Consider the following 13,404-nt stretch of genomic DNA (forward strand, 5'->3'; position numbering starts at 1 on the left):
ACGTAGTAATCTGTAGAAGCAAATAGTCATCGTGTATTTTTATTTCTTCGGGCTCATTTTGCGGCTATATTATCAGTGAATGAAACTATTTATTCACGGAAACCTAAAAAACAAAATAAAGTGAAAGCAAAGCCTCCACGGAGCTGGCTGAAAGGCACTGCACGCGTTGGTCGACTCCGCCCACCGTACGGGGAGAATTCAAAAAATAAAGGCGGTAGCCGGACTTTAATTCGATTTAATTAGGAAAACCAGCCACACAGAGGGCAATAAGTCGAAGTTTATAAGAATGCCCGGAACGTGTAGATTGAGTTCCCGTGGCAAAAAGTCGAGTTCAGATTCCTCGTCCCTGCACTTTTAAGAAGTTTTCTGATTTCCTTCCCAAAATGGAACACACGTCCTCGGCACTATAAGGCTACATATTCAAGAGCAGTAAATGATCACATTACATACTTGCACACTACAGAATGAAAAGTTATGCACCATCCGGCAGAAGCGGGGTGAAAAGGAACCCGCTAGCTGATACCAGAAAGGAAACGGGGTGAAGAGAGATTTTGCTAGACACTTACATGTCAGGAAATTCTGATATTCTTCTAAAACATGGCGAAATGAAAAATCGATTCAGTGTTATGCAGAACATGATTCCACGGATGGCCTTTTATAACACCGACAGAGTCACAGTAAACTCTTAGAAAAGCATAAAGTACGGGTGAATGAAATAGGCGCCATGTTAGTGATAAGCGGCTTGTTCACACTTCAACACCTTATGTGGTCGTTTGGGAGTGTAGCGTTAACTCCTTATGGAACCCGCTCGGTGGCTCCGTGTTCTTATTGCTGATATGAATCGGAACGTTCACATCCGGGTGCTCGATTTTAGAACAGGCGTAGCAAAAACCATGACAGTCACTTCTCGATAAGAAGTTGTGCTCTTGGCTCGGTTCCTCTAAATGTGGGCCTATTGTTGTTTATACTTTTCGCTATTACCGCAAATACTTAAAGCCTCCTTACTGTGCATAGGGTACTGCTATTTAGTCGTTATCACGTGGCTTCCTCAGGTGTAGACCAAAAAATTGGCGAGGGCACTTAAGCTCAGCCTTAAGGGTATGACATGATAGCGTAGTGAATGAATTCTCATATATGCAGCAGGTAATTCCCTAGTTTTCATTCATAGATTCCTGAGACTCCTGATTTCCCTCCTGACGCAGTGGTGCAGCGGATAAGTGATGGGTCATTGCCCTGCGATAGCAGGGGCTCCCAGCGGTGGGCCTTGTGCGGCCCAAGTTGATATTCCGGAGCGACTAATCAATAATTTAACTGTCACCAGCCATGGTGGGAACCTAGTGAAGACGCCGCAAGTTCACCTGACCAAGGTGGCTCAACTGCTTTCTGGTTTACTCTGTGGTCATCGCCTTGCTTGTAATTTTGCGTTCACAACGCCGCGTCGACAACGCCGGTGCCAAGTTGTCTGGCCAACGAGGCCTTTAACGCGATAGCGTTAAAACACTGCGGGCCTTTGCTACTAGGCTTAAAAAGGATGGGGGAGATACTTAACCTCCGTGATAAGGGTATGAGGTGATGCTAATGCGTTAATGCCCGTATATGCAGAATTGGCCATTTTCTAATTAACGTTCAGCGATCTCCGGGAGTCCTCCTACCACTCTTGGCGTAGTGGTGCAGCGGTTAAGCCATGCGCCACTCTCCTGCAAAGGTACGTGCTGCCAGCGGTGGGACTTGTGCAACCCAGGATACTCATCACCCGCTGTGTTAGGCAGTCTGTCACATTCAGGTGGGCAGGTTGTGATGGCGCTACGAGATCATGCGAGCTACGGGGCCCATCTACCTGCTAGTGTGCTTTTCTGGAGATTTTTGGCTCACTGTCAATGGTTGGGATGCCGGATTTCTCACGACACGAGCTCCTTAACGCTGTCGCTTTAGTTTAGCGGGTTTATAGTTTATAGGGGTTTGTCGCGCCAAAGCGACTCAGGGTATCAGGTACGCCGTAGTGAAGACCGCCGGAAATGTTGACCATAGGGGCTTTTTAACGTCACTGACATCACAGAGCACGCGGGCCTCTAGAATGTGGCCTCCATCGAAATTCGACCGCCGCGGCCGGAATCGAACCCGCGTCTTTGGGGTCAGCCGCCCAGTGCCATAACAACTGAGTCACTCCGGCAGCTTCAATTTAGCGTGACGCATTGGCTAATCGTCAGCTAACAAGTTCACTGTGAAGGAAAAAAGCATTCGTTTATGAGCCTGGTCGAGAAAGTGGGAAAAAATCTATCTTTAAATCACGTTTATTAAACAGGTACAAATTGATATATTGGCGATGGAGATCAGCGCGGTGGGTAGGTTTCTGACGCACGGCTGTGCAGACGATAGTGTGAGGCGCTGTGTTGAAAGCTGTGCAGCAAGGAAAGCGGCCTGTCTGTTTCGGGAATAGGAGGTGCGAAGCAAGAAGTGTGCATGGAAGGAGGCTCACCACTCTTTGGCAAGATGGTGGCCCTGTGCAAGGTGAAGTTCTCGAACACCACAGGCACCTGGTCGAAGGGCTTGCCGCAGCGTCTGCTGAGGGACTTCCAAGCCAGCACCATGTAACCGGACGCAGGAAACAGCACGCGACCGTCGAGCTGGTGGCCAGCCAGATAGGCGTCTCTCTCATTCGTGTCAAGGTTTACCTCGACGATCTCCTCTGAAAACTGTCAGTAAAGGTGTCCTGTGTTAGGGCGGAAGGCATCATCGCAGTCAAGGATGTCCCACTTTACTCAATCTCTATATTTAATGTTTGCCCGAGTTGGCATGTGTGATGCGAATTTGTAATTGTCTGAGCAACCTGAAAGAGGGAAAACAGAGTTGAAATTAAATTTGTTTTGAATGACAGGCTTAAACCATTACGATATGAGTGAAAACAGCGTGAAAGAAGCCCGAAGGCGAAACGAGGAAGGGAAGGGACTTTCCTGGAAGGGACTTTCCTGTCCCTTCCTCGTTTCGCCTTCGGGCTTCTTTCGCGCTGTTTTCACTCATATCACAATGAACCAACTAGCCCAGCAAAAAGTTCTGCTTTAAACCATTACCATTCATCAAAGCATACGGTCATGGTTTCACCTAGCGTCTTCCCACCACTGCAAGGTAAAGATGACCGATGGATTGTCTCATTGAAGGGTGACATAGGAAGTGTAGAGGTTGGTTCATTTGGAGAGGCCGTAGAGAAAACGAAGACGAAACTCAGGTGGAATCGCTCCCGCTTGAATAACAAAACCAAACACACATAAAAACACAGACTTAGGCGGGATACGCCAAGATGCTTGTATTGATGTCATTTTTTTGTTCGATGATCAGTGACCGCACTAGTGTAGCCGATGCGCTAAACTCTTAAATAATTTCGGTATCGTGTGGCAATTTGTATGGTAGTAGTTAAAGTGCTTCGAGGGAGACATCGGGGTACCTGTCCCGCTCCAGCGAAGTCGCTCCACCTCGGGACGGTCCACCGCTCTGAGTGGTCCCAGCTGACGAAGTGACCGATGCTGGGTGTGCCCCGAGGGACGGGGAATTGTACCGGGGGATACAGTGGGTACAGATCCAACTGTACTCCGATTGTGTGCAGCTTGCCCAACGATTTGAGGAAGAACATGAGGTTGTCCTCGCCACGCTTCATCAGGCCAAGGGAGCTGGTGTCAGGACCGAGAGCGCGCCGTAAGATAGGCTGCAAGCGGTCGAAATAATAGCGTTTTACTGAAAGCAGATAATGTGTTAGGTGTCGAAAAAATTTGAATGCATATGATGATGCTCGATGACCATTTTCAGATCCATGAGTAGAGACGGCACCACTGGTTCGTATTGCTAGAATATAACCAGAACATGTCCAGTAGAGCACTTCTGTTCGAATTTCGCATGGTTTGCAAATTATCGACTCCTGAGCACCTCTTCAGCTGTCGTAAAGGTTTAACGCAGCTTTGGGTACGCGTAAGTGTAATGTGTTTGTTTTGTTTTGTTTTTATTTGCAGGAAAAGAGCAAATAAGTGTTTGGTGAAAAGATCCTGTAATGTGGTCAGAGCAGCGTGTGTCAAAAGGTAACGAACAAAGTGAAGCTACCGTGAAAGTGTTTGGCATGGAATTCGTTCGCTTTATGAGCGGAAGTAAAGTGAAGATTTGCCCGTGGTAGCAAATGAGTTTAAAAGGCATCCAGCCGTCCATACTTAAAGATCATATAGCCAATACTTGTTTTCTTTTTTTATCGGCATATCATGAGGGAAAACACTATATCTTGACGCAAAACTTTCCTGCTTAAAGTCACAAACTGTGGCGGACGTCATGGATAATCTAGGAAGAGTTTATTCTCTTCAGGGACATGCGCATGGGTGTGTTAAGGACGAGGTCACCAAGGAGAAGACCACCAAGCACCAGCCACTCGTTTAGCCTTCACGCGTATACATTGGTGGTCTATGCAAAAATGAAGTTTAAAAGCTTGTTTCTGCATTTAAATAAAATTTTCACGTCTTAACTAAGGCTTCGGAGCTTTGAGCCCTTGAGATAGAATTGCAACAGCCATCTCTGAAGATGGCATCAGCGTTTACGGGCATTTCCACTACGCTACCAAACAGGCAGAGCGACCTAATATTTGGTTAGTTCCTCTCATTTCAGTCGGCAACATGAACCAGAGTAGCCACTCTCCAGCATGTCATATCCTTGCGTACATGACTGACAGAGTAAATTCAACTGTTTATCCCACACGTCCAAACCACTAAATTAGAGCACGGTAATGCGCAATTTGGCATTTGTATCCCTCACGATAAAGCAGCAAAGAGGCGACAATACAAATTATAAAAGTCTTCATCAATCTGATCAGCAACGTGTGCCGCTCCTCAACTGAGTATATCGGCATATAGTGCAGTACTTTTCTTGGAAGCACTGGTGGAAACAATTCGAAGAATAATGACACAACCGCGGCCGCAAATTTCTTCAGAAGTATTCTTTCGAGGGCCAGTTTTTCCACAATCAATGTTATACACCGCTGTGCTGAAGGATAAAGTCCGGGGAAGGAATGGTCTACTCCCGTCTCGTGTTGCTCATTCCTTCCTTCGTCCGAATGTTTTTTCTCCTTATTAACTGATTAAACAAAGCTCCTGAAAGGTTGAATTTTACACTAACCTGCAGAAGACAGTGGGGTCCGATCTCTATTAAAATGGCGTCCTTTGGCACTTGCAGAAAAGCTTGGTGGAAAAGCACAGGAGCAACAAGGTTGTTGACGAGGTAATCAACCGAGCAGTTTTCGGCTTGCGACTCCTGCCAGTGGTCAATAGGCACAGAAGTGCTGAGCCAGCGGTCGCTTCGAGGCTTCGCCTCAGATACTACCTGTTGAAAGAAAAAAGAAAGCAATGATGTAGTCCACTGACGATATGGAACATGCTCACTCACTGGTTTGTGGCCTTCCAAGCATGGCCGCAAAACATTACCGACAATTCTGGAAAAGCGCTTCAAGTTCTTCCGGCTGCCGTCACGTGGTGCATAGCTTTGAAATTTCAAAAGTAGCGCTTCCAGATCATGCGTGCCGTAAAAATGAATGACCGCGTGGCTATCATTGAAGAACTGCAGGCTGCTGTGCTTACCGGCACTGGCTGGACGGTGTCCTATTTCTTGGTAATGACCAAATCCAAGAAGTGTCCTCCACATCACGCATCACTTACTGCCATCGCTCATGCCTCTCTCCAGCGACAAATGCTGGTGTATTAGAGCGAAGCTGATTGTGCTTGCATGTTTAGATTTCAATGAAGGATGATCCAAAGCCCAACGGTTTAAACAAAAGAGGGCGGGGAGGGGGAGACGGAGTTCACAGCGCAAGTTCTAGTAAGGTTATGCCTAGGTTTCAAAGGAGCTTTGAACTCAACGTGTCAAAGGCAGCGTCAGGAGATCAAATCAAACGAATGAGATATAATGTCCTGAAATATGTGCAAAAAAGTTGAAGCCTAAAATTTTCGGAGATAAAAACACAAGAGCTCGCTGTTGTTTAGCTTATATGAGGTCAAATAAGAAGAGCTTACAGATTTCGGGGCAAAAGCAGAAAGGCCAAAAAATTCCCTTTTCCACTGCGGTGAAGAATCGGAAACTAAAGCTGTTAAGCTCCTCTGCCCTCCCCAATCTGCTGAAGGGACATCTCTCTCTTTCTCATGTTTACTGAGGTGTTGGCGCCAAGAATGTCACATATCCACTCCCAGGTCCTACGTCTATTATTGCTTGCGATCATAAACACAAACTTTGCTCACCGAGATAAGTGGAACTGTATTCTCTCTTGGGACAGCGGCGCTGCTTATGGCGTTGAACAAACAGCTCTGATTATTCCTGTGATGAACACCTCCATACAACCCATGTAACAGAATATGCATACTGTGACTCCACCTGTGGTATAGAGATGAGCTTCTTCTCAGCTCATAGACTACCCAGCTCATACACGAGGACGCTGTCTGCTAACCTGCTTAAAGTGACGACGAGAAATAGATGGATTTGGAAGTGGGCTTTCGCAACCGGAATTGCAGTGTTGCAAGGAATTTTAGTCATCTTCGAACCTGCGTTGTAAGCCACGCGGACGGTATCATGTCAATGTGGCGTCAGTACAGTGCCTGTGCGCTCTCGTTACTGCGTGGAGAATATGAAGAAATTTGTTTACGTTTCTAAAGTTACTATAATGAATTCTGTATTCTTTCGGCGCGATGTCAGCAGGACTACATGATAAACTCCTATGTAATCTGACCAATACGTATGTATTGTGTGTTAAGTCCGCCCACGCTTCATTTTGTCTAAATCAGTCTGCGAAAAACTTGCGGAGTTAAATGAGGCAAAAATGAATTCCTCATTTTGAGCGTCGATTCCTAAAGGTCGGCTACATGTAATTTAAACCCTTTTACACAAGCACAGTGCAGAGGGTAAAGTGTTGCCGATAGCAAAGCACACCGTAGACTATACTCTCTGCATTAAAATCTAGTGGCCTGTATTCAGCAACCAGCAAAACCAAAACCCCCAAACTTTTATAACAGTTTCGTTGCATAAAAGTTATTTACCTTCTGCAAGGCTTCCTGGAACGCAGGAGCGATGCTCCGCATGTGATCGCTGTGGAAGGCCACATTCATGCTGTCAACCTCGCGGACAAACACGCCTTCCGCCTTGAGCTGCGCCACCAGATCAGTCACTGAGTGAGCAGGACCGGACACTGTCACCGAATCCGCAGCGTTGTGGCACGCCGGCAATACGCCATCCAGGCAGCGCCGGGCCGCCTCCTCCCATGTTAGCCCTGGACATAGGATTCGCCGCCCGCTCACTCAAACATGACGTGCGCTTGAAGGCGGCTTGTACACTTCTAACTTTCGCTATGACGTGCGGTATATGCAAAGAAATTATATCGGTTGCCTACCATAGTAACCACAAAAATGCCCTGCTTATTTTTTCGCCAGGTCACTGGTGCCAGCAACTGATTCCTTTGCGGGGCCGACAAAAAAAAAATGTCTGACAAATCAAAGACGCTGGGAACCGATATCTTCAAAACAGTCTCGGCTTCTTCAGGAAGGCTTTCGTCCGCTTTTTGTCGGCTCAAGAGACCCGATAGGCCGCCCTGTCACCTCGCGTGCGGCCACATAGTGCTGTTGGGCGCGATCCAACCAGTGCTTCCATCCAGGTTTTGTAGACGCTTGCTACCTCTTGAACCATCTAGACCTATCCACCGGTTGTTGCGCTAATGCCAATGAACACGCGGAGTCGTTGGATAATCGTGCCAGATATGAAGCGTGACTGTCGATGAAAACAAAAAGCTTTTATGCGTTTTCATTATCTGCTAATTCTTTCGGACTGACCAACTCTCCTTTTACGCAGCACAGACAGACACAGACAGATAGAAAGGTCCGTAGGTAGGTAGCTTGTTCGGTAGGTAGGTGAGTCGCTATCGCATTAGCTCTCTCGTTTAAAAGTTAGGAGCTAGTCGTTATGACACCTGAAAAGTCTGCGTCCGCTACATAATGGGGAGGATATCACCCCTCACCTACGAAATTCTGCATGCGAGCATGACGTTTGCCGGCTTCACTGCAAAAGACTCGGTATAGACACCAGGTCGCGAGCGACTTCGGGAGAACTAGGCCGCAAACGCAGCTACCTGAGCGCTCATTCCCTGGGTACCTCATTTGAGCCCTATGGATTGGAAGCCGCAACCGCCCCTGTTGCTGTAGAAAGAAAGTGTGGAATACTATCGCTCCCAGCATTGCCGATATCCACACCCGCCAAAGGCCTTAATAAGGCGGGAGGACGAATTCTATTCCAACTCTAAACAAAGAGATTGCTCGGCCCGGCTATATTACAATACTTTGACCCCACGGTCACTAGAAGGTGAAAACTGAAAATACTGTGGGGAGACAGCGGATGTCTAGCACATGGTATAGGCACGCCAGAACACATTCCTTCCCCCAAACTTACCTGAGAGGACTGCGACACTACCCTGGTTAGCCGCTCCGATCTCGGGGCCCAACAAGCCGTCATTGCGCGCGCTAAAGCAGCGGGATTGTGCTATTATTCCCGGACTGAGGATGTCGCCGAGTCTGTAGGGCTAGTCTGTAGTGCATATGAGCCCTTCGGCGGCTCATATGCTCTCTTTTCTGTAATAAATTTTCCACCACCACCAACCGGGTTATGGGCGAGTAAGTGCACGTAAAAGAATCCCAGGAGGTTGAAATCATCCGAAGCGCTCTACTACGGCGTCCCCCATAGCCTGAGTCGCTTTGGGACGTTGTTCCCCATAAGCAAAGACATACATCGATACTATTGGCATTCCCTTTCAATCGGGTAGATGGGGGGAGCACCAACTACTAAATGAATGTGTTGGTAATTTTAATTTTTTACACTTGCCTTTGTTATTGTGTACTGCTTATTTCTTTTCTAGTCGGCGCAATCGGCGGCAATCATTGTGGCATGTGGCGTGTTTTGCTTTAGATTCTCCCTAAATCATTCTGTCCGCTTCCTGTCACTAGCACCACGTCCTTCATGTTCGCCTTTTTACCGGTTGCGTGTCCTTTCACGACTTTGAAGCTGAATATAAGCCAATACATGAATAAACTATTTATCGTACCTTTAGGTTTCATGAAAATTTTTTCCTCTGTGCTGTTCTATTCTTGCGAAAGCATTATGTGGCTCATGGGCAACGAAACGCGGCATCGGCATTCCCCAGCAGCAGTGGTCCTGAAATCTCCGATGACGTCACCGTGGTATCAACGAAAGAAAATTTATTCGGAAGGTGCGGGGAATTGAACGCAGGACTTGATATTGCAAGGCGAGCACGCAATCGATCAGCCAAACAACCGCGGTGCTTTTTTTCTCACTACACAACTCACTACACAAGGTTATGTGCGTGAAGCTGCGCTTTTTGGCAAACAAATGTGAACCTAGTATATGTCTTGCCTTGTGAGTGTACACAGGTAAAAAAAATCAGATACGAAAAAAAAAATCCTTTCGCATCCTAAGCACTTAGGATGCACTTGTCTTTAGTGCCCTCCGTAATTTTCTTGTTATAAGCTACAACAAAGCCCAATCTCGTCGATGGCTTTCAAAAACCGTCCTTCACAAGGGCGCTTACCTGTAGCGGCCATGGCTCCATCAGGTAACTTTCCCATGTCGATGCAGTGGCCTCGCCAGTATGCACACACAACGGCCTGTTCGGCCGTCAAGCAGCCGTCGGCGTAGGCGCAGCCAATTTCCCCTACAGAATGGCCCACCATTCCATCCGGCTGAACGCCGATGGCGCCAAGAGTGTCTACTAGTGCCACCTGTTGCCGATAACAAGGAGGAAAGCGGGGATTTATTGAATTAATATTTGTTTGTGCTACTACGCGGTGGTATCAACACAAAGTTCAACGGCCAGCAGAGAGATTTATCTTTTTGCTATCGTTATTCATCATCATCAGACTGACTACACCCACTGCAGGGCAAAGGCCTCTCCCATGTCTCTCCAATTAACCCTGTCCTTTGCCAGCTGCGGCCACTGTATCCCCGGAACTTCGTATCCTCATCCGCCAACCTAACTCTCTGCCGTCCCCTGCTACGTTTGCCTTCTCTTGAAATCCACTCCATTACCCTTAAGGACCAGCGGGCATCTTGCCTTCGCATGACATGCCCTGCCCAAGCCCATTTATTCCTCTTGATTTCAACTAGGACGTCATTAACCCACGTTTGTTCCCTGACCCACTGCGCCCGCTTTCGATCTCTTAACGTTACACCTATCATTTTTCTTTCCGTAGCTCGCTGCGTTGTCCTTAACTTAAGCGGAACCCTGTTTGTTAGCCTCCACGTTTCTGCTCCATAGGCGAGTACCGGCAAGAAATAGCTGCTGTATACTTTTCTCTTCAGGGATATTGGTATCGTTATTTGGCGCTTGCCAACTAGGCTTGACATACCTGTACAGCTGCGATTGAGGCCTGCACGGACGCCATACTGTGATTTTCTGTCTTGTCGTTGGTGACACTGTCAATGAGGTTAACGCCGTACTGCGAAAGGCAGTCGTGCGACTTGCGCAGGGATCGCGCGAACGCGTCGAATTGCATCATCTGGCGTCCCATCCCCTTCCAGTGGCAGCCCATGCCGGTGAAGACAAACCACAGAGGGCGTTTCTCGCATGAGGCCTGTTCGACGACCTTGGCAACTTCCTTAGTGGAGCCGTCCACAGGAATGACAGCGAAGCCTCGGTAGGGAAAGTGTTTGGCGCTCGGCTGGCCCACTCGGTTGAGAAGCGCGTAGGCGGAGTCTGGGAGCGGTCCTTCATCTTCCAGCCGGTTGAGTGTACGCTGGAATCACTCTGCACATCTCAATTTCCACATCGTGTACGCAAAAGGACAATGTCAACAAGCTAATAGGTTGCTGAACGAAGTCTCTACAACCGTTACTAGGCGCTGGCAGACGGCGCACACAGCACTTACTAAGATATTCACGCTATAAAGCAATAAGCAAATAAGTATACAACTTTTCAGGAGCAATTTTTACTAACACTTTTCCAGAATAGGTTTTATACTTCATAATAAGGCAAAACACGTGCAGTATTTGTGAAAGTATACAGCCCAAGAAGTTGCTTCCAAGCCGTGTAGCGGGCCTCTTAAGCACATTTGACAGTCCTAAGCTTGGGAGGGTTAAGGACGTATGTTACTCCCGCCTTCGTAAGGTTAGGGTCCCTGAGTATGCAAGAGGTGGCAGGGTGCATGGCTCAGAAGCAGGCCCCTTGGTCTGTATACTTTTCACAAAGCCTGTGCATATAGGCAACAACTGCTGCATTGGCTTACCTATACCATAACTTTCAACAACGCTATCTGCAGTCTCCTCGACGAAGGAAAATCATGATGAATCCTTAATCAATCAAAAGTTGCGGCACACTTTTATCTCTTCCAAGGAGTCTACATTGTCAGCCAGATGCACTACGAGGGCGAGTTAAATTAGCCAATGAAAATTCGTTGCCTCGTGCACTGCCTGATGTAGCACCCTGAGTGCTCTTTTCGTTTATGCGTAGACAGCATCGGAATCACTATTTCCGGTTAGTTCCTGTTACCCACTGCAGACCACTTTCGATCTGTCATGCTCTGAATTCGATTTTCGTATTTAATATTGAGAATGTGAGCAAATATTTTTATTTTGGAATTGTCCCAAATATGAGTTGTTAATGTTTAGCGTGGAGTTGTTTATATTGTACGGCAAACTTTATTTATTAGGCATTTTTCATACACATCTGTTGCTTCTATTGACCATTTCCCCTTCGCAGTAGTAATACTTCTCTATAACTGCGTGATTCTAGTATTTATGCGGAGCCGATATTTCTATTCCTTGTCGTTGTTATTCAATCATCTCCTGGAGGCTCGGAGAATTGTGAGAAAAATTTGTATAAATTTTTTATCGATAAGTTTGTAAGAAAATATCAATAATTGAAGTCGAAGTTCTCCACGAGTAAGAAATAAAGGAGAATTTTGTCACAAGCTCTTGAACAAGTAAATGTTTCATAGCGGCTTTTAGATACTCAAAAGAAGAACACTCACCATTAGCAACTCTTCGCTCCGTCCAGCTGCAAGAACAAGCCTCGGAAGGTCGCATTTATCCCGCGGAATATTGTTCACGTTAGGTTCTTGTCTTGACTCAAGAATAACGTGGACATTGCAGCCCCCCAACCCGAATGAATTTATGCCAACTGGACCGCCAGGGAACGGAGTATTTTTGTCCACAACTTCGATACTTCCATCCTGCAAAGAGGGTATGTTGGGGTTCGCTTCTTTGAAGTGCAGATTTCCAGCAATTTGTCCTGTCTCCATGGCCAAAATCACCTTGGCAATGGAGCTGACGCCTGCGGGAAGAGAGAGGACAGCATTGAATATTGACGAGCTTAGATACGGCTAGTACACATTCATCAGCTTAAAACATGGCCGATGTACTTCAGATGACGTAAAAGTATAATGCAGAGGGCCAAATCATAGCCTATTCTATATGCTTTGATTCAATGTCTTCGAAGCTCTGTGAAAATGCATGCACACCAAAGTCAACACGCGCAACGAGGATATGCCGGGCTGTCTTGTGCGTGATCGGAACAAATGTTACTGATCAGTTCTCTTCGGGCTAGAAAGTGAGTCGAATGAATATCTGGAACGTTCAAGCATTTATATACCATGTTTCTCTGGGCTTAGCTGCCCTTACAATCAGCTTGCCAACTTTTAATCGCAAATTGATCGCAAGCTTCAGAAGACAGTTAATATAGGATTTCCGGAAGCCTGAACAAGCATCGCACGGAATGCGGCTGAGCTTGTCTAATCCAAGCACACACTGTGTGTCCGTGAAGACTGTTGGACTAAATTCAAAGGCGCATCACCATAATCGTTATTCTTTATTTTATTCTTTATTCAATTTTTACCCCGCTTAGCCCGAAGGCGCTACAGCAGGGGGGTTAAAATGATGAAAAAACACATCTTCACTCTTACGCGTACACCACACTTGCTCACCTGAAAGGCGATTCCATTCATTGATAGAAAGTACAAAAGTGAATTTGCATACATATTAGCTCTGGTACGGTATTCCAAAATTTTATAGCAATGATCAATACAAGAAGAGACATAATAGGGCCTGTGTAAATATTTTTCCTTTCTACGCCTGACTATGCCCATTGCATTTTTCCTGACTCCGCCCACTGCAGGGCAAAGCCCTCTTCCTTGTCTCTCCAATTAACCATGTCCTTTGCCAGCTTCGGCTACAGTATCGCCATAAACTTCTTTATCTCATCCGTCCACCGAACTCTCTACCACCCCTCGCTAGCTTGCCTTCTCATGGGACCCATTCCATTACCCTTAGTGACCAGTGGTTATCTTGCCTTCGCAGCGATTACGTAGAGGTAGAGCATCCGCCTCGCGTGCAGGCAGTGCC

At 46.8% G+C, this 13,404-nt stretch overlaps 1 protein-coding gene across 1 annotated transcript in view; it reads right to left on the reverse strand.

The window, feature by feature from the left end:
• LOC149346042 (fatty acid synthase-like) overlaps window positions 1-13,404 on the reverse strand; it is a 99,414-nt gene that overhangs the window by 33,420 nt on the left and 52,590 nt on the right. The window contains exons 6-12 of the mRNA XM_089585337.1: window positions 12,036-12,337; window positions 10,416-10,802; window positions 9,599-9,788; window positions 7,047-7,276; window positions 5,143-5,346; window positions 3,440-3,697; window positions 2,477-2,693 (exon numbers count right to left, since the gene is read on the reverse strand). Coding sequence (XP_089441463.1) covers window positions 2,477-2,693; window positions 3,440-3,697; window positions 5,143-5,346; window positions 7,047-7,276; window positions 9,599-9,788; window positions 10,416-10,802; window positions 12,036-12,337 — 1,788 coding nt within the window. The remainder of the gene's footprint in view (window positions 1-2,476; window positions 2,694-3,439; window positions 3,698-5,142; window positions 5,347-7,046; window positions 7,277-9,598; window positions 9,789-10,415; window positions 10,803-12,035; window positions 12,338-13,404) is intronic.

The sequence above is a fragment of the Amblyomma mixtum genome, chromosome 4 (genome assembly GCF_055824585.1).
Source record: "Amblyomma mixtum isolate Tamu chromosome 4, ASM5582458v1, whole genome shotgun sequence".
In the NCBI taxonomy this organism is placed as follows: domain Eukaryota; kingdom Metazoa; phylum Arthropoda; class Arachnida; order Ixodida; family Ixodidae; genus Amblyomma; species Amblyomma mixtum.